This window comes from Stomoxys calcitrans, chromosome 2, assembly GCF_963082655.1.
Source record: "Stomoxys calcitrans chromosome 2, idStoCalc2.1, whole genome shotgun sequence".
NCBI lineage: Eukaryota > Metazoa > Arthropoda > Insecta > Diptera > Muscidae > Stomoxys > Stomoxys calcitrans.
In genome coordinates this window covers 6,287,414-6,309,354 of record NC_081553.1, presented here as the reverse complement: position 1 = coordinate 6,309,354, position 21,941 = coordinate 6,287,414, and the positions used below count along the sequence as shown (strand labels likewise).

Below are 21,941 nucleotides of genomic sequence, written 5' to 3'. Positions count from 1 at the left end.
TTCAAGAGCTTCAAATGTTACTACTCGAGTCGAAAAAGTATTGACAAAGTTACTGTCGTACTGATTTTTCCATCCGTGGCGGGCAGTTATAAAAATCTTTACAGATATTTATATGCATTAATTCATCGTACTGATTTTTCCATCCTTGGCGGGCAGTTATAAAAATCTTTACAGATATTTATATGCATTAATTACCTAGATAATACAAGCACTGATTCAAAACAAACTTTTGCCTACTTTTAGGCACTTTATTATTAGATTAGCATGTAATCCGAAATATTGGTGTACACTCAACTTATCGTTATTCGATTATTTGTGGCCTTTCAAATAATCGAACAATTGAAAATGACACGTTTATAAATAAACAAATAGTCGAATAATTTAGGACGATTAATCGAACCTGGATTTTCAAAAAAAAAACGATTAATCCAATAACTAAAAAGGATTTTTATGGATGTTGTAGTCCATGGTACGTGGTAGTTGATAGGTTGCCGTCTGAACTGTTTAAGACCGGAGACGACATTGTGATAAGTCGTATGCATCGGCTCATCTGCGCAATCCGGCTAGAAGAACACATACTCGATGATTGGATCCTCAGCATACAATGTCCCGTAAACAAGAAAGGTGATAAGACGGAAAATGCCAACTAAAAATACTCTCGAGCGTACTGCGTGAAATATTTAAACCTAAAGCCAATGAGATAATTGGGCAGTATCAATGCGGCTTTAGACCTGGTAAATCCATCATAGACTGCACCAAATCCTGGATAAGACCCTAGACATGTGAACACCTACCATCTTATCATTGAATACAAAGCCGCTTTCGACAGCCTTATACGTTTAATGGTACTGCAAGCCATGTCTGAGCTTGGTATCCTTGCAAAACGTATGCGACTTTGCAGGATGACGCTTGCTGATATACGTTACTCACTTAAAATAGGAAACTACATCTTAGAACCAGAGAACTGCATGAGACCCAGAATTTGGAACTCAATAGCCACTTTGACCAAAGCAATTGTCTGTATCGAATACCACATAAAAACAAAGAAACACACGCACAATTACAATAGAGTAAGAAATGCGCCAACGTTTTAGTAATCGTTCAGTAGATGTCAATGCCAATTTGGTCGACCGTCATCGTGTGTTATTTGCAAATGAACACCACTCAGATGAGGGCCATATAAAGCTAAAGCAGGCAGAAGAATGAGACATCAAGTTTTGTTAAATAGCATAGATATAATCCGTTGTTGTTTTGCACTTGCTTTTTTGGATCAGATCTGCTTTTATCAGTGACGTAGGTGCAGCCAGCCTCCGTCTGTTCAAAAGTGACAGACTTACTACCACTTTTTTACTTTACCCGAGCAATTACAAAGCACGCAATTTAATTTCAGCTCTCATAACTTTGAACGGGAGTTAGTGCGTGTGTTTCCTATTCAGTTATGGCCTTCGTGAGTATCGCTAAAAATGTAAAATACGGCCAGCAATCATTTTAGGCTCATCAGCGAAAACTATTACAAAAGCTCAACGAATTAAAAGGAGTATTTTATGTTTCGGTCGTTGAGAGTCGTAAGAGTCTACAACGATTGGTAGTACAAGGTGTGAGCTTGTCATTCGCTACATGTCTACCATGTGCACTTATTTTTAAGGTGGATTGCTGCTTTTCAAACCAAAGAGATTTCAGGAAGGGAGAGAGGCTATCGTATGATCTCTTTAATATCCCGCTGGAGAAGATTGTACGAGATGCAAGTGTAAATATACATTTCACACTATTCACAAGATAACATATGCACATATGCTACATGCTTATGCCGACGACATCGATATTATGGGTCGGTCACCGGATGAACCAATTGCAGTCTTATGAAAGAGAATCGGAAATCGGAAGAGAATGAAGTAAAGATCTTGTAAATTGAGATAAGACAAAGTGGAAGGTATCAACTCCTATAAAGCCCTGTACACCTGACCAGATAAAGAAAATGGAAAATTTTGGGAACCAGAATTTTGAGATAGTCAGCAACTTTATATACCTCGGCTCCGTCGTGAACAAAACAAATGACATCAGTTTTGAAATAAAACGATGAATAATATTGGCTAACAGATGCTACCTTGGATTGAGCAAGCAGTTCAAGAGCAAACCCACCTCTCGTCAGACGAAAAAACACTATACACTGTTCAAGACACTTTCGAAATCACATGAGTCAGTACTTGGAGTGCTTGAGGGAAAGATCTTTTGTTAAATATATGGACCAGAGGAAAATTTCTGCATGAGTTGTTCATGTACCTAGCTATATGGGAACACATTCTTTATCCCACAAGAATTAATAATTTGTATAAACTATAGGATATTATTTTATGGATCATAATGCGTGTTATGTTCACCATTTCCACTATTTTTAACTACAGTTGAGTGATATCAAGGTTAGTGTTTAGTTATTATTATATTGTAGAGAAAACAAATTCAGCCACTAAATTCAAGGAGATTTTATTATGACATTCTCTGAGTTATCAATGTCCTCGGACTTACCCAGTTGGGTTTGGGCGTGTGAAGGTTTATATTGGGTTGCCCAAAAAAGCAAGCTAAAAGTAACAGCTGATAACTGACAGAAGAAAGAATGCAACTACAGGGTCACAAGCTGTGAAAAAATTTGTCAAGATAAATAATTTTCTTTTAAACTCAATTTGTAGAACCTCACTAAAATTATGTTCATTCCTCTTTTCAAGACATCGGTTTTGTGAGCTTAACATTCAATAGTATTTCTATGTTTACACATTAACTAATGCTTATAGAACAAATTTCCATTATATATTCAAGTTCACTTGACACTTGGTTACATGGTGACATGACATAATATCATAATTCGGTAAAGGTTCCGTAAATAATATCATGTCAATGAAATTTTCACTCTGTTCTTCTCCACATCTGGTGACGAAATATGCCTCCCTCAGAGTCTATTTATACACACTCCAACGAGTGGAAGTCATTAGTTATTGTTATATGGGACAGTGTAATGATGGAAGAAAAATTTCGAGTATGGCACAGCAACACAAACCGTAACGGAATAATAATTATTTATTACCAATAATTAGAGTGTTAAGTGATAAATGCCCATCTGGGGATACGCCACACTAATTTGTTTTAATGAATCAATAAGACAAATGACGATAATTTCAATGTAAAAGGAGGAAAATATTTTGTTACAGAAATTCGCAACGTTTGAGACTCTTTCATTTTATCGCTGTTAATCTCTATAGCTGTTCAATGTTAAAAGAGATTTATGCAATACATAACTTTTTTTTATATAATGATAACACATTTCAAGGCATAATTTTAGCAATTATTTACATTAATTATAGCCCAATCTCACATAACCTTTTAACTGATTATTTATTTTCCAACTTCTATTTAGAAATTGCTTCTTTTTGCTTATATATGCATACACCCAAAGAGAAATTAATATCAAACGTGTTCATTTCAGTACCATACGGTATGGATACTAAAGCAACGCCGCATGGTAATTAAGCAATAACACATGGTAGGGGTGAAATATAAAATGATTAGTATCGTTTGGTACTTATAACCGAACTGGTATTGGTTTTAGTACCAAACTATAATACTAATCTCGTTTTTATTTCATTTGAATATTGGTTCATTAGGGGCTATGAACAAAAAAAAAATTCATTGAAAAAATTTTTAGCTTCGTGTTTATTTCTCTTAGTAATCGAAAATTGTATACAATGGAAAAATTAAAGCAACAGGAGATACACCACACCAACCATGATTTGACGCGTTTTGACCACTAGGTAAGGAGGGGGATCATCATCAGAAATCTTTAGGTGTGAGGGCTTCAAAGGCCGTACATTGGTATCTTGTATTTATGACAAAGAAATTGCGAAAGAACCTCTATAAAATCCACGCAACTCACCAACCAATCCTGACACTTTGTCCTACTGGCTGTGCCACTTTTCCAAATGTATGTGTGTTTGTTTTATTGCAGCGTGGATTTGTTGTCCACATATCTGCAATTTTTTCCAGGGTATACACTTGGTTTTGTGCATCGTTCTGGAAGCTGCGTTAATGGCTCAGAACGTTAAGACGACGACAATCGTTCATTGCTGTCCCAACTTCGTGGGCTCGAGCCACGGCTTGGCTCACCCGAATTTTTTAATATCTAACTTTATTTGCCCGTTAGGGCGAAAATTGTATAAAATTTTTGATCATTAAGCTAATATCGAAAGAGAAATAAACACATCATTAAAAAAATTATCTTCGGCCTAGCGGGCAAGAAATTTTAGTCTCATTTTGTTTCTATTGTGGAAGACGTAGCGATTTTACGATTTTTCGGCCAAAATTTGGTCTATTGAATATTTTTGATTGAAATCTCTTTACGTTTTGACCATTTTTTTTTACTTTGAAGATCACATAATTATTCAGCTCATTAGGTCGATATTGGAAAACAGAGTTACTTTTTAGCTAAATTTAGAAGTACAGTCGAGTTTTTACCACGCTCATAGAAAAAGTTTGCTGAAAATAGCAAACACTGTCTGCTGAATAATTGCAGTTAATTTAGCTATTGTAGCAGTTGTTCTGCTATTAAAGCAGTAGTAATGCAATTTTCGGGCAGCAGGCTTATTGCTGAAAAGCCTGTTGTTTGCTGAATATGATTGCCGTTTAAACTAAAATACAAATGTGTGTGTGTGTGTGTGTCAGTGGATGTTTATAATCACCTTTGTTTATAATAACCTCTGAATTTATACTCTCCATAATCTCTTTTCTTTAAATTTAGATACAAAAGGCCATGCCAGTCACGTACACATCAGTAAAGCAAATAAAAAGGCGTTAAGTTGGGCCGTGCCGAACTTTGGATGCCCACCACCTCGGGTATATATGTAAACCACTTTTCATCACAATCCTGTGAAATATTCATAATTTATGCCCCTATAGCAGCTATATCGAAATATGGTGCGATTTGGCGCAAATTTGACACAGACATTGAGTGGTCTAATAAGTACAAGTCATTATTCAATTTTGTAGAACAAAATATTTGTCTTTTTGGTAGCCATATCCAAATATAGACCGATCTAAACCATATACGACACGGATGTTGAAAATCCTCATATAAGTCACTGTGTCAAATTTCAGCGAAATCGGATTATATAAGTGCCTTTTATGGTCCCAAGACTTTAAATCGAGAGATCGATCTATATGGCAGCTGTATCCAAATCTGAACCGATGTGGGCCAAATTGAAGAGGGATGTCGGAGGGCCCTACACAACTCTCTGTCCCAAATTTCGACGGCATCGGACAATAAATGCGACTTTTATGGGCCCAAAACCTTAAATCGAAAGATCTCTCTATATGGCAGCTATATCCCAATCTGGACCGATCTGGTCCAAATTGAAGGAGGATGTCGAAGGGCCTAACACAACTCACTGTGTCAAATTTTGGCGATATCGATCAATAAATGCGCCTTTTATGGGCCCAAGACCTCAAATCGAGAGAACGGTCTATATGAGAGTTATATCCAAATCTAGACCGATCTAGGCCAAATAGAAGAACGATGTCGAGCGGTCTTACACAACTCACTGTCCCAAATTATAGAAAAATAGGATAATAAATATGGCTTTAATGGGCCTAAGACCCTAAATCGGCGGATCGGTCTGTATGGGGGTTATATCAAGATATAGTCCGATATAGCCCATCTTCGAATTTAACCTGCTTATGGACAAAAAAAGAATCTGTGCAAAGATGCAGCTCCATATCTCTATTTTTAAAGACTGTAGCATGATTTTAACAGACGGACGGAAGGACATGGCTAGATCGTCTTAGAATTTTACGCTAATCAAAAATATATATACTTTTTATGGACTTCTTGAGCCTCTAGACGGCGCAATTCTTATCCGATTTGGCTGAAATTTTGTACGCGATGTTTGTTATGACTTCCAACAATTGTGTTAAGTATGGTCAAAATCGGTTCATAACTTGATAGAGTTGCCATATAAAACGACTCCCGACTATACTTCTTCAGCCTATACATGACGCAATTCTTTTCGAATTTCTTAATTGAAATCGTACAACAACTTCTCGTATGACCTCCAACTATTCGAAAAAATTATTCAAAAAACTGTATAAAGTTGCTTTTCAGAAGTGTTTCGAGATAGGAAAAATTATCTGGGGGGGATTACTTTGAAGGGAATAATTATTGATGGAAAATATTAAAATAATGCTTATTTTTTGATCGGACTTTATATTTTCAACGTATTCGCAATGTTCTTTGTGTATGGCTTTCAATTGAATTAAACTACTGAGAAGTGTTGTGAAATACCAATAGGTCATCTTAGCCCATATTCATATAAAGCCTTTGCTGCAATCAAATTCTCTTAAAATCTAACATGATGGCATTGACGGTAAGCCCGCAACTGACGATAAATTCTCCCTCATTATGAGAACAAAAAGATGATAATCTAACCTATTATGGCTTCTTACCTTTGACAAAAAAGTTCACAACAAATTATTTACATTTTCCCTGTAAGGCTGCTTAAAAGGACAACATCACGAAATATCGATTTCAATTAACGATTGCATTTCTATACATGAAGTAAAGCAAATGAAAGCAAAAATTCCCAACAATTTGTATAGCTTAGATGTAATGTGAATAAACCACATGAAATCCATTGCTCCTTTAATGACATCTATTCATCAATAGGCACTCATCCATAGCTGATCACTGATCCATTAAAAGAATTTACGATAACCACCATCATACTCGTCAAGGATAACAACGGTGTTGAGGGCAAGTTTGGCACAAAGCAGAAAATGTCACATGCGTGTATGCGTCTACACCAAAATGCGCATGTGCAAAGCGGTTTTGTGCTTGTAGAATATTGCGGCGCACTGCTTAACACATATGCGGGTTTACTTTGCAATCCTATGCATGAATACCAAGAATTTTTTTACAAGCTGGCTATGCGTGTGACAGGACATATTTTACATTTTTATGACTCGTTGTAAATTCTTTTTTTTATTTTTGGTTTCATGATTCGCATAAATAAAAATCACAAAATATCTAGAATATCAGCCAACAGCGTTTGAATGAGGAGGAATATTTAAATGCATTATGGCATACATATCTAAGATAAGGGTTCTTTTTAATGAAGGGAGTAATGTTTTTATGCCTTTAGGTTGCCTTTTATTGTCGTTATATGTATTTGCTTTAGGAATTGAAAAAAAAAATCTGTACGAATCACTTTTGCAAAATTAAATTAACAAAATTATACCCTTACTATTAGATTCGGATTAACTAACTTCGTAGCACCTCAAGACTTTGGTCTTAGTCTCTTAAGAGTATTCTTATTCTTAAATGCTATGACATTCTAAGCCAATTTAGCCCTATCCGGTCATCTATCGGAGACAGCAAAACTTTCAAGCTAGTACGCCCGTAGTTCTATGTGTCCCATAATGGCACCATACTGACTTCCTTCCTAATTTCTCTCAGTAATAGCTCTCCATATGGATACCTCCATAGGATTTTCGTCGTCCTACCGAACGTTTAACATTCCCTGCCCATATCACCCCAAAAGGTTTCGCATTCACCAATTTACCGATGGTCGGGCACTTCGTTTGCCCTTTCATTCCCCTTTACTCCGCTTTGACCCGCCACCCGAATGATGAGAATCGTGCCACACTCATATTAGTTTATGCCGTAATGATATGGCCTGTTGCTATCCATTCTCCCATTGACATAAGTCTCATAGCTGACTCTTACTTTACTTTAATTGGCTCTGACAGAACATTTGTCCCACTAGCCGAACGTAGAAAAGCGTTCCAAGCACCTTGATCTTCTTCGCTCATTTTATAATCTCTGACGCCAAGTTTCAAGTTGTCTCCCACCGCTTGATCTTTCCATCAGGTTTTTGGACGTCCAGGTTTGCGTGTGCCACCGTGTTTGCCTTCAAAAGACTTCTTTGCTGGAGCTTCTTCATCCATTCTGACAAGATGACCTAGCCAATGCAACCGTTTTGATACGTGTAACTATGCTATCGTTGTCATACGGCTCGTGGTTCATACGACGTCTATATTCTCCAGTTTTGGTTACGGCGGTGCCGGGGTAGACAAAGTTGCTGACTATCTCAAAGTTGTGGTCCATAAATTTCTCCATTTTCTTTATCTGATCGGTTGTACAAGGCGTTTTAGGAGTTGAAACCATCCATTTAATTTTATCTCTATTTACTGCCAGACCCATTTTCAGTGACTCTCTTTCCATTTGTTCAAAGGCTGCAGTTACTCTTCCGGTGACCGACATCTTCGTCGGCATAGGCGAGTAGCATGTGTTCACTTGTGATTAGTATGCCATATCTATTCACATCTGCATCTTTTATAATCTTCTCCAGCAGGATATTAAAGAGATCACACGACTGGCTGTCTCCTTGTCTGAAACCTCGTTTGGTATTAAATGGTTCGAAGAGATTCATTCCTATTATTACTGAGAATCGTATATCAGCAAGTGTCATCCTGCAGAGTCCTATTAATTTTGCAGGGATACCAAACTCAGACATGCTTGAAATACCTTTGAACGTATAGGGGTTTCGAAAGCGGCTTTTCAGTCAACAAAGAGATGGTAGGTGTTGAATTGTCGTTCTCGGGTCTTTTCCAGCATTTGGCGCAGTGTGAATATCTGGCCTAGGGTGGATTTACCAGGTCTAAAGCCGCATTGATAGGGCCCAATTATCTGATTGACTTTGGGTTTTAATCTTTCACACAGTACTCTCGAGAGTATGTAATGGGGAGAAGACTTATCCTCTGGAGACAAGACTGAATGTGCCAACATTCAGTCTTGTCTCCTTTCTTGTGTAAGGAACAAAGTATGCTGAAGTTCCAATCATCGAGTATGCATTCTTCTAGCCAGATTGCGCATACAAGCTGATGCATACGCCTTATTAGTGTGTCGCCTCCAGTCTTAAATGGTTCAGCTGGTAACCCGTCAGCACCTGCTGCCGTTCTTCAGTCGGGTCACTGCTACTTGGACCTCATTCCGACTAGGAGGTAAACATTCCATAAAATCATCATGGATTGGTTCTGCGGTATCCACTTCGCCGCCATCGTCGGACACTAACAGTTGGGTAAAGTGTTGTTTGCATATCCTCAGCATGTTATATGTGTGAGTTACCTGATTTCCTTCTTTGTCTCTGCAGGAGGATGTGCCTGCACCAAAGCCATCGGTTTGATGTTTAACTCTTTGCTAGAATTCCGAACTTTATTGTTTGCAGCTTTTCAATGTCCAGCTTCCGTGTAGTGTCAAATCATGCTTTCCTCGCCATGTTCAAACGGGTGCGAAGCTTTGCTGCAACAGGGCAATGATCCAAATCTATATTCGCTCCACGGATCGATCGTACATCTAACATCGCACAATAGTGGCAATAAGATGCCCACCTACGGCATGCCCTGTACCACTTTGTCCCTTATAAAGGGTGATTTTTTTGAGGTTAGGATTTTCATGCATTAGTATTTGACAGATCACGTGGGATTTCAGACATGGTGTCAAAGAGAAAGATGCTCAGTATGCTTTGACATTTCATCATGAATAGACTTACTAACGAGCAACGCTTGCAAATCATTGAATTTTATTACCAAAATCAGTGTTCGGTTCGAAATGTGTTCATTCACCGTAACGTTGCGTCCAACAGCATCTTTGAAAAAATACGGTCCAATGATTCCACCAGCGTACAAACCACACCAAACAGTGCATTTTTCGGGATGCATGGGCAGTTCTTGAACGGCTTCTGGTTGCTCTTCACTCCAAATGCGGCAATTTTGCTTATTTACGTAGCCATTCAACCAGAAATGAGCCTCATCGCTGAACAAAATTTGTCAAAATTTGAACACATTTCGAACCGAACACTGATTTTGGTAATAAAATTCAATGATTTGCAAGCGTTGCTCGTTAGTAAGTCTATTCATGATGAAATGTCAAAGCATATTGAGCATCTTTCTCTTTGACACCATGTCTGAAATCCCACGTGATCTGTCAAATACTAATGCATGAAAATCCTAACCTCAAAAAAATCACCCTTTACTTATGTCATGAACCCCACAATTTACCCAATGAAACGAAAATTCCGCATCAAACAGGGTTTTTCTTGGGCTTTCTTACTTTTCAGACCGAACAACTATGTTACAAGTAGCCACTATTGCAATTGTCATCCCTTTGATATTGTCGTTAATGTCTTATATACTTGGGCAGACCAAAATCCCCGGCCCAAGTCTTTTCACTTACAGTTTCACCTTTCCCGAGAGTTGACTTTTAAATTTTTTTATGACACCCTAATGTTAATATTTCCCTAAAGTACAAGAAAATCACTGAAACAACAAACCAAAGGGCCAAGTAAAACACTTAAATTCTGTGTAAGACTTTGAGCTAATGCTAAGACGTCAAAGCCTTGCTCAACACACAAAATTGCACCTGCCACGCGAAACTTTAACAACAACTGCCAGCAGACTACCTTAAAAAAATCTTAAAATTTTGCGCGCTTAGTTTTTGAGCCAAAAAAAGAAGAACAAACCAAACAACGAAACTTGCCGTCATTGTCCCATTGTTTGGTGCCTGCCACTAACCTGCGCGCCAAATCTTTTTGGGACACTAAGACCACAGACCACAGCCCAGACACCAAAGCTCAAAAAGCAAGAAGGGTTCAAGATGCATGAGTGCTCAACGCCAAAAAAATTAAAAAAAAAATCACAAAACAAGTTTGATGATCTTTTTGCACCACGAACCCACCACTTTAAATTGCAAATGTCTCAAGACCACCAAACAAAGGGGAGGTGGAGGAATCGGTGGAAGGAAATCACCAACAAAATAACAGCTGCTAAATGGTTGTGCTCAAAAATTGCGCACCTTTTTAATACAAATGGCCATTTGAAATAGTAATTATGCAGCAAGGTGAATGTAGAAGCGTTTTGGAGAATAGCTGCGATTTGTCATATTCCCAAGAAATCCCAAAGTCTTATAGATTTTATGAAAACATTTTTTAAATCGATTGTTAAAATTGAAAAAGGGCAAGAACGTAATTGTAGGCTTCATATATAAATAGCCTCAGAATATGACAAAAAAAACTCCATAAAAGGCCGAGTAAATTCAAAATGTAGATAAAGTATGATTTTATCAGATAACTTACAATGATTTTATCAGATAAATTACTAATGGAGGCCACCGTAGCGCAGAGGTTAGCATGTCCGACTATGATGCTATGACGCCTAAGTTCGAATCCAGCCGAGACCGTCATAAAAAAATTTCAGCGGTGGTTTTCTCCTTCTAATGCTGGCAACATTTGTGAGGTACTATGCCATGTAAAACTTCTCTACAAAAAGGTGTCACACTGCGGCTCGCCGTTCGGACTCTGTTATAAAAAGGAGGCCCCTATCATTGAGCTTAAACTTGTATCGGACTGCACTAATTGATATGTGAGAAGTTTGTCCCTGTTCCTTAGTGGAATGTTCATGGGTGTCTAAAGTAAACTTTAGACTTATTTTCATTTTGAATTTTTTATAAATTTTCTTTATTAAGAAGCGTTTGAATTTATACGTTATATGCCTTTGAAGTTAATTTACAGTTTAAAAACTACTTAGTATTTAACGAAAATAATGAATACCATTTAAATATTCAATCATTACAATTTAATAACCAATATCTGTTGGATGTACTTATGACTTGGCAGGTATTATGCCCCAGGTTAACTCACTTCTATTTTGTAACTTAGGCGGTAAGCACAAACCCTCAAACTCTGAAATAAACCAAGCCTCTAAAACTCGACTTGTGTCAATCTCTTATTTTTGCTTTTATTCCCATTGGCACAAAACCACAACTATTGAGATCCTACATGAGGACAGGCAATTGGTTTCTACATTTGTTTCTGGAATTCTGCACAACAAATCTCATACAGTCCACGTTTTACTCTTGGGTGAAGTCTGAAGTCTCAAATCCTCTCATCTCAGTTTCAGCAGCTTTGGTCATCACCCTACTCCGCTACTATTCCCTTCGCCCACAAACATGGTCCATTCGAGAAGAGAAAGCTCAACTCAGCGTAATTCTCAAAGAAATAATAGACAAAGCAGGAGGTAAGGAAACGTAGAAGAAAAAACTAACAAAGTAGTTTGCCGGTAACCCTTCATGCGTTCGTTTGAAAATTTGAGAGCGGTAAAAGTGCTTAATAAAAAGGTAGAATTATTGACTAATTAAATATCGGAAACACCGAAAATCAAAGAAAAAATTTGCTTACATTCGTAATTGCAATACTCTAGTGAAGTCCTTTGCAAATTGTTGGAAAAAAGAATATTAATCTGTAAAATTTGAGGTTATAAAAAGGTCTATAAAATATTTGGATAAATTTCTCTAAATCGATGCAAATGAGCCAAAAATTTGATAGCCAATCTTAATTTATGTTACACATGTGAAAAGTTTCGACTTAGTGCCTAACCTAAAAAGAAAAAAAAAATTTAAAAAAAAATATATATATATGTCATAAAATTACGGTACAAAATTGCATAACATGTGGTAAAAATTACGATAGAATTAGGAGAATCAAGAATCAGAAATTGCAAAAACAACATAAGCCATGACACATAACCATGCATATTAAAGTGCGAGAACGAGAGATAGTGATATAGCGGTTTTTTACAATTTCTTTCATCCACAAATTTCAAGTCTATTTCAATTTCAATTTACCTCCATTTATTTCCAATCACTCTTATTCCCTTTTTTTGTAATCCAATTACTGAAAAGACTACAAAGTTTGGCTGAATCCCATCATTCGTTTTCATTTCATCTCACCATCTTCATCTCTCTTTTACTCATATTTTGAGTAATTTTCTCATCACTTCTTACAAATGAGTGAAAAGTGTTTGAAGAGATATTATTTCACATTTTACTTGTAGCTAAATCTAGTTCTCATCTTTTCTCACTACTTGAGTGTCAGTGCTTAAAACAAAAGTGATAAAGCTTGACTTAGCAGAGAATTCAAATTTAGCAGAAGAGAATACTGCTTTATAGCATTAAAACCCACACATGTCATCGATCTCTAAAAGTGTAATACAGTTGGAAACAAATTAAACATTTGGTACAAAATATATAACAGTTAAAGGCTGTCTTTGTGTAAATAGCAAAAAAAAAAAAAAAGAGGAAAAATTAAAATGAAAAGCACTTAATTGAGTGTTTTTATGGTTGGATTAGCAGTTACTTTGAAGAATATCAGTGCGAATTGTAAAAACAAGAAAAATCGGTGCGCGCGAAATTAAGGTGAAAGGAGGAATAACAAAATATACTGGAATAGATAGCAAGGTAATTTCAGTCTTACTCGTCTTATACCCTACGTACATATATAGACTATCCATTATACTTTTCTGAATGCCAAGCTGTATGTCAACAACGATGGATCTTTAGCACTATTTAAGAAAGGTTCGCAGAATTGAAGAACAGATTAAGAATATGTTTAGAATTTTTAAAAAAAGGGTTATGAGATACTCCCATGATACATAAATCAATTTATGAACAGAAGTTTTTCCAGCAATATATGACCACTTCAGGGGTGAAAGTGGAAAGAGAAGAATATATTTTTTTTGAAACCCAAATATCTTGATATTTATAAATTTTAGGCAGCTCACGGCGCATACAGTGAGACGTTATTTATGCACAAACAATTGTTGCGTATGATCGGAAATAAATAATTATTGTCAAAGTACGACTCATATTGGTTCATTTATTATGAATTATTGGTGCTATAACTTTTCCAGCAGTTACAGTATATTGCAAACCTTGGGCAACGTATTTAGACTTGCCTAACGAATATCCAAATTCGTCCTAAGATTCCATTCCTCCACATTTAATTAATGGAGCTTTGAACTTTCGGCTTCATTTGAAATTTCCTGCTTCCTTTCGTGTGTCTATAGCTAACTTTTAACGCATACCCCGCAAATAGGTTTACAATATACCTAAAGTTATTCACAACACGGATTTTACGTCTTTCTGTCGCAGTATATATCGTTGTGTCTATAACAAAATTTGAATGCTATCCCAGCAAATAGGGTCACGATAAACCCAAAAGTTATACACACGTATTCAACCGCCAAAGGAAGACTTCAGTGGAAACGATTTAATTTTTTTTGACATTTAGCGGTCGTTGTGATATTGGCCTCAAATCGATTTTGGAATCATTCTATAGGATTTTACCCGCATTTTTTGGGATAGAGATGACAGAGCCAGCAGGACAGAGCACGTCTACTACAGGTGGCTCTGTGGTCAAACCCTCACCGATTCATGAACGATTTCTATTCGACTGCGATCATATGATCAGTTTCTGTACATCGTTCGAAAAGAGTGATATAACTGATCAAACAGACACCCTTCTTGAAATCAAGCTTGAGGATTTGGAATGTAGATGGAAAAGACTGCAAGTAGACTATGAGAATCTCATGTTGTCCCCCGAATCGTTTAACACAAAAGACTTCAAGCAGAACGCAAAGATTAACTTCAATGTCTGCTCGGAGGCTTACTATGAAACACGATCGCAAATTACGGATGTTCTAAGGATATCCGGTAGAACAGGTACTAGGAGCATGACGAGACAAAGTCTCGATCCTCGAACCCCAGTCAGCCCTCAATTTCCAGACAACCCTGACATTTATATAAAGGTCCCCCCATGTGACACCGAAGTTTTCAAAGGTGGTTACGAAGAATGGCCTTCTTTTCGTGACATGTTCACGGCTGTTTACGTAAATCACCCAAAACTTACCCCCGCACAGAAGCTTTATCATTTACGTAACAAGACTAGAGGCAATGCAGGCGCAATTGTAAAAAGGTATCCACTGTGCGATGAGAATTTCAACCTTGCCTGGACGGCTCTTAAAACACGATATGAGAACAAGCGGGTCCTTGTCGACAATCAGTTGAAAATTTTGTTTAACATCCCTGTTGCTGATGTAGAGGATAGTGAATCTCTACAGAAAATTCACTCCACTGTAAATGATTGCCTTTGTACATTGAATTCTTTAGAAGTTAAAGTTGATAGTTGGGATCCAATACTGATTTATTTGATTTCAACCAAACTCCCTGAGGTGACCATATCTCAGTGGGAACAGTCATTGAGATCCCACCGTGAACTTCCCACATGGACACAGATGGATACATTTTTGGTGAACAGATTCGAGGTAGTGGAAAGAATTTCGAGTTTCAAATCCACGAAAGAGAGGCAAAGCCTTCCAGAGCATTCAACGTCCCGGAGTTCCATAAAGATACAGACATATGCATCCCAGGAGAGTCTTACACCCTGTCTGTTGTGCGAAGAATGTCATAGTATTCGAATTTGCCCTGAATTCCGTAAATTCTCTATCCAGGAGCGAATTGATTTCATCTTTAGGAATAAATACTGCAATAATTGCCTCTCCATTGGACACACTAAAAACAAATGTAAAAGTAAGAGCTCATGTCTGTCGTGCAGAAAACGGCATCATACTTTGTTGCACTTAGAGGATAGGACGACGATGAACTCTGGGCCTGCGAATGGCAAAACTCTTTTGTCTTCTTCCAACACAATTGAGAAATTTGATACAAAGGATGCAACGACATCGAGTGAGACACCGAAACAGACTCAGGCGAATGTCACCTTTAATAATGAAACCATTTTGTTAAGAACGGCTTTAGTTCAGATAAAATACAACGGCGAACTTTTTACGATTAGGGCATTAATCGACCCTGGGTCACAAAGATCCTTCCTATCTGAGAAAATCAGAAACTTATTACAAATCCCTTATCGAAGATCCTTTTTTGAAGTTGGGGGAATAGGAGCGGCGGTACAAAAGGCCGACAAGGAATGTGACCTCGTACTATACTCACGAAAGCACGATTTTCATTGCTCAGTTAATGCAATAATTTTACCCAAGTTAACTAACAAGTTGCCATCCGTCTCTTTCAAAAAGCCTGACTCTCCCGAACTCAGAAAACTTGATTTGGCAGATCCAAATTTTAACAAGTGCTCAAATATCGATTTAATATTAGGTAATGACTCTGAACGTCATATTAATCTCGATGGCATTGTCAGAAATATATGTGGGGTGGCATCTGCATATAACACAATTTTCGGCTGGGTTCTCAGTGGTCCAGTGCCAACAGAGACCAGTCACTCATTCACTACAAATGTTGTACCTTCCGAAGGGGCGGTTCTTAGCGACTTACTTCGGAAATTTTGGGAAATTGAAGAGATTCCTTCAACTCCACAAATTCCAGAATCCCATAGATATTGTGAAGAGCTGTATGCTACCACAACAACCCGTGACTCAGATGGGCGCTATGTGGTACGTCTCCCTTTCAAACGAGACTTTCCCCAAAATGTTTACCTAGGCCCATCTAGGTTTCTCGCTCTGGGACAATATGCCAGATTGGAGAAGTCGCTGTCCCGTGATTCAGAGCTTCATGACGAGTATATCTCAGTTCTGAATGAGTATATTACATTAGGCCATATGGAGGAGATATCGCCACAAGAAATTTGCTCCCAAGGTAAATTTTATTCATTTTACCTCCCACATCATGCGGTAGTCCGCCCCGAGCATAAATCAACTAAAGTTAGAGTTGTTTTTAATGCTTCCCGTAAGACGAACTCAGGGTGCTCTCTAAATGACGTATTATACACAGGTCCAACACTTCAAGCGGATTTGGTATCTACTATTCTCAATTGGAGAAAATTTAAATATGTTTATAATGGAGACATTCAGAAAATGTACCGTCAAATTAAGGTACATCCCGAGGATAGACCCTACCAACGGATTTTATTCCAAAGAGATTCAAAGAGCCCCATTAAAGATTATCAATTAAGCACAGTTACTTTTGGGATAAATTGTGCCCCATTTTTGGCTATAAGAACATTACTTCAACTCGCTTCGGATACGGAAGAAGAGTTCCCTCAAATTTCCAAAATTTTACGTAAAGAAACTTATGTCGATGACATTCTGTCTGGTGGATTTACCATTGAAGAAACACTCGACTCCCAAGCAAAACTCATGGCAGTACTCAATACTGCAGGGTTTCCCTTGAAGAAAATCACTGCCAATGACACACGCTTACTCGCTCACATACGTAAGGAAGATTTATATGATCTAAACTTCTTAAGCTTATCCGAAACCAGTTCTACCAAGACATTAGGAATGAAATGGAACGCATTAAGCGATCAATTTTCCTACACTGCAATTCCTATGCAAGAGCAGGCGAAAGTAACGAAACGTCAAGTGTTGTCGAAAGTTGCACAGTTGTTTGACCCAGCGGGTTGGATAACTCCCATTATTATCAGAGCAAAAATTCTCATGCAACAGCTTTGGCTGGAGGACATAAGTTGGGATGAGGAAATTAGCTCTGAATCTCTCTATATATGGAGAAATTTGTTAAACGATATCTCACACATTGAACAGATAGCAATCCCAAGGTGGATTAAGCACATGCCCACGGATAAGGTGGAGTTACATGGATTTTGTGACGCCTCAAAAGCGGCATATTGCGCATGTGTCTATGTTCGATCCCAGACTACCACATCATCAGTATTTTGCAATTTACTTGCTGCAAAAAGCAAAGTTGCTCCCATAAAGACGATATCTCTTCCCAAATTAGAGCTCAACGGTGCCTTACTTTTGGCGAAACTAATTAAATATACTACAAGTGTTCTCGATTTCGATATTTCTACTATCATACTCTGGACAGATGCGTCAATTGTACTTGGATGGTTATCCAAACCACCAATGACGTGGGAAACGTATGTCGCAAATCGCACCTCTCAAATACTCGATTTGGTTCCGAATGCGAAATTTAGGTACGTACCTACCCATGATAATCCCGCTGATCTTGGCACTCGCGGCTGCAAACCTCAAGATCTCCAGTGTAATCCCTTATGGTGGAATGGCCCCCCTTGGTTGACAAGACCTGAATCAGGTTGGCCGAAGAAAATCTCGTTAACAGTACCCAAACCGAGAATTGTTTCAGAAGTGTTTCATGCCGAGACAAAAGTAAATGACGTTTTACAACGTTTTTCTTCGTATACACGAGCACTAAGGGTTCTTTCATATGTATATCGTTTCTATTATAATTCTCGTTCCCAATTTCGGACCTCTCATAGATTTGAAGGTATTAATTTGAACCAAAAAGAGTTACAATTCATTAAAACGCGTTTGATTTTACTCTCGCAACAACGCTATTATGAGGATGAATATAAAGCATTATTAGATTCAAAGCCCATTCCAAAGAATAGTAGTTTGTCTACTTTCAATCCATTTTTAGACTGCGATCAGATTTTGCGTATTAATGGGAGGCTATCTAACTCAATGCTTCCATACAAGGAACGTTACCCAATTATAATCCCTGGTAACTCACGTTTTTGCCAGCTTTTTTTAAGTCATTTGCATGTATTTGTTGGACACGGTGAATGCAACTTAATGTGTAGACTCGTGCAAACCGAATTTTATATCCCTCGTCTGAAACCTAGAATCAAAAGCATTATACACAAATGTAAAATATGCATTATTTATAAACAGAAACCTAGTTCGCAAATAATGGCCCCTTTACCAGTTGAAAGATGTACTCTTTCTCCTCCGTTTCATGTCACCGGAGTAGACTTCGCCGGTCCGTTTGATCTTAAAAGTTCTTCGCTTCGACGGTCCCCAAGTACTAAGGGATACGTTAGTGTCTTTGTGTGTTTTGCAACGAAGGCAATACACTTAGAGCCATGCTCGGACTTGTCCTCTGCCGCATTTCAAGCAGCTTTCGCTCGCTTTGTTGGGAGGCGGGGGCTCCCCCATAAGATGTTTTCGGATAATGGTCGCAATTTTGTAGGAGCCAGTAGAGCATTGCTACGGGAATTTTCACAATTTGTAAAGATAACTTCCCATGACGTGTCACAAAAGTATGCTACTTACGGCTTTGAGTGGAATTTTATTCCCCCACATGCACCTCACATGGGCGGTCTATGGGAAGCCGCTGTAAAAAGCTTTAAAACTCATTTTAAGAAAATAGCCGGTTCCCATAAGTTTGATTTTGAACAATTTTCCACTCTACTCGCGCGAATAGAAGGTGTTCTGAATTCTCGACCTATTTCACCGCTGTCAGAAGATCCTTCAGAGTTAAAAGCACTCACACCTGGTCATTTTTTAAAAGGTAGCCCTATTATGTCCCTTCCGGAGCCATTATCACCTAGCATTTCAGTCATAAACCGATGGATAAAATTAAAAGCTTTGCATCATCAGTTTGCACAACGCTGGAAAGAAGACTACCTAAAGGCTTTGCATAAAAGATATAAATGGAAATACACTGCCCCGGATTTGAAAGTTGATGACTTTGTTATAGTTATCGACGATTTGCTTCCCCCAAGTGAGTGGCGCATGGGTAGAATTGAGAAAACGTATCCAGGTACAGATGGAAAGATTCGTATAGTGGATGTACGTACATCCACGGGAGTTATAAATCGACCCATTGCAAAGTTGTGCTATCTACCGTACGCTGACTCTAATAACGATAACTAACACATTTCACATTATCATTTATACACATCTATACATATTTTATTCAAATGTCGTTTTCCAGGTCGCCATCCATGAATGGGCGTCGTCAGCCAAACATATACAAATGCAAGTTATGTGATCGTTTTCATGCTTTGAAGGTTTGTCCACGATTCTTAGATATGACTCCAAGGCAACGTAACATTGTCGTATTAAAAGAGATGTACTGTGTCAACTGCCTTGCGAGAAGCCATCGTTTCCGAGACTGTCGGTCCGCAAACATGTGTCAACGCTGCCAAAGACCACATCACACACTCCTGCATTCGATGTACCCGGAAATAATGTCACGACAAAGCGAGCAAAATGTCAACCAAACTAATAGCAGAACGGCCAACAGACCAACCAAAACCCAAACCAAATGGGTTAAAAACCAACGTTCCAATCACACGCCAGGATCAAACCAACAAATTCTATCCGAGGCAATTCGTGCTTTAGCCTCCGTCTTATGTTCATCTTCCGGCCCGGCGGCATGTCTAAAGTAAACTTTAGACTTATTTTCATTTTGAATTTTTTATAAATTTTCTTTATTAAGAAGCGTTTGAATTTATACGTTATATGCCTTTGAAGTTAATTTACAGTTTAAAAACTACTTAGTATTTAACGAAAATAATGAATACCATTTAAATATTCAATCATTACAATTTAATAACCAATATCTGTTGGATGTACTTATGACTTGGCAGGTATTATGCCCCAGGTTAACTCACTTCTATTTTGTAACTTAGGCGGTAAGCACAAACCCTCAAACTCTGAAATAAACCAAGCCTCTAAAACTCGACTTGTGTCAATCTCTTATTTTTGCTTTTATTCCCATTGGCACAAAACCACAACTATTGAGATCCTACATGAGGACAGGCAATTGGTTTCTACATTTGTTTCTGGAATTCTGCACAACAAATCTCATACAGTCCACGTTTTACTCTTGGGTGAAGTCTGAAGTCTCAAATCCTCTCATCTCAGTTTCAGCAGCTTTGGTCATCACCCTACTCCGCTACTATTCCCTTCGCCCACAAACAATGGGCAAAATTTTCATTGCATTTTCTAATGATTTCAAATTGCAGCAATCAAAATATCTACTAAAATCATAATTATAAATTTGCTTTAAAACAAAAAAAAAAAAAAAAATCGCTTAAAACTGCTACAAATTCTATTTCCATTTCATTTCACTATAAATAAAAACACCGGTAATCACAAAACTTAAAACAATTTTGTAGTAGGTTTATTTGACAGTTCTATAAAGGAAATCTGTCAAGTTAGCCTACTTTAATGCTGAGTTTACATGGCACATCTGATGCATGTTTACATGGCACATTGTAATAGATTTGGTAAAAACAAAGGTGTATGCGTCACATGTACACATACCCATCAGTCATGACTGAAAAATCAAAATCATTTGATTTTTTCGATGAATGATGTCTATTAATTATTGTTTGCAAAGAAGTGTGTAATCATTAATTGACAGATATTGAAAAATATGTTCTGTGACAAATAAAATTAAACAAGTAAGAGCGTGCTAAGTTCGGCCGGGCCGAATCTTATATACCCTCCACCATGGATCGCATTTGTCGAGTTCTATGAGCGGTATCTCTTTTTAGGCAAACAAAGAATATTGAATAAGAACTGTTATGCTATTGGAGCTATATCAAGTTATTGTCCGATTCGGACCATAAATGAATGCCGAACATTGTAGAAGTCATTGCGTAATATTTCAGTTCATTCGGATAAGAACTGCGCTTGTAGGGGTTCAAGAAGCAAAATCGGGAGATAGGTTTATATGGGAGCTGTATCAAGTTATTGCTCGATTTAGACCATATTAGACACGTATGTTGAAATTCATAAGAGAAGCCGTTCTACAAATCGAATGAAAATTGCGCCCTCTAGAGGCTCAAGAAGTCAAGATCATAGATCGATTTATATGACAGCTTTATCAGGTTATTTACCGATTTGCGCCATACTAAGCACAGTTATTGGAAGTCATAACAAAACACCTCATGCAAAATTCAAAATCAAAACGGATGAGAATTGCGCCCTCCAGCAGCTCAAGAAGTCAAGACCCAAGATCGGTTTATATCGCAGCTATATCAAAACATGAACAGATTTAGACCATATTTAGCTTAATTGTTGGAAGTGATATCAAAACACCACGTGCAAAATTTAAGTCAAATCGGACAAGAATTTCACCCTCTAGAGGCTCAAGTAGTCAAGATCAAAGATCGGTTTATATGGCAGCTATACCAAAATATGGACCGAGTTGGCCCATTTTCAATCCCACCGGCCTACACCAATAAAAAGTATTTGTGGTCAGTCAAACAAATTGGTCAATCCCATCAAATGCTTTCTCATCAATTTATCCAAATGTACATGTA

The 21,941-nt window shown here is 37.8% G+C and overlaps 1 protein-coding gene across 1 annotated transcript; it reads left to right on the top strand.

Annotated features, from left to right (window-relative positions):
- Positions 1–11,509: 11,509 nt before the first annotated feature.
- On the top strand, positions 11,510–20,353 carry LOC131994911 (uncharacterized). The gene is made up of 2 exons (XM_059362057.1): positions 11,510–12,108; positions 19,601–20,353. The coding sequence occupies exons 1-2, from the start codon at positions 12,041–12,043 to the stop codon at positions 20,055–20,057; spliced, it is 525 nt and encodes a 174-aa protein (XP_059218040.1). The 5' UTR covers positions 11,510–12,040; the 3' UTR covers positions 20,058–20,353.
- The last annotated feature ends 1,588 nt before the right edge of the window (positions 20,354–21,941 follow it).

Bases quoted from the DNA above. Each gene is read 5' to 3' on its own strand.
- LOC131994911 (XM_059362057.1), top strand. From the start codon at position 12,041: ATGGTCCATTCGAGAAGAGAAAGCTCAACTCAGCGTAATTCTCAAAGA. The intron at 12,109-19,600 runs GTAAGGAAACGT...GTCGTTTTCCAG, and splicing joins AATAATAGACAAAGCAGGAG to GTCGCCATCCATGAATGGGC.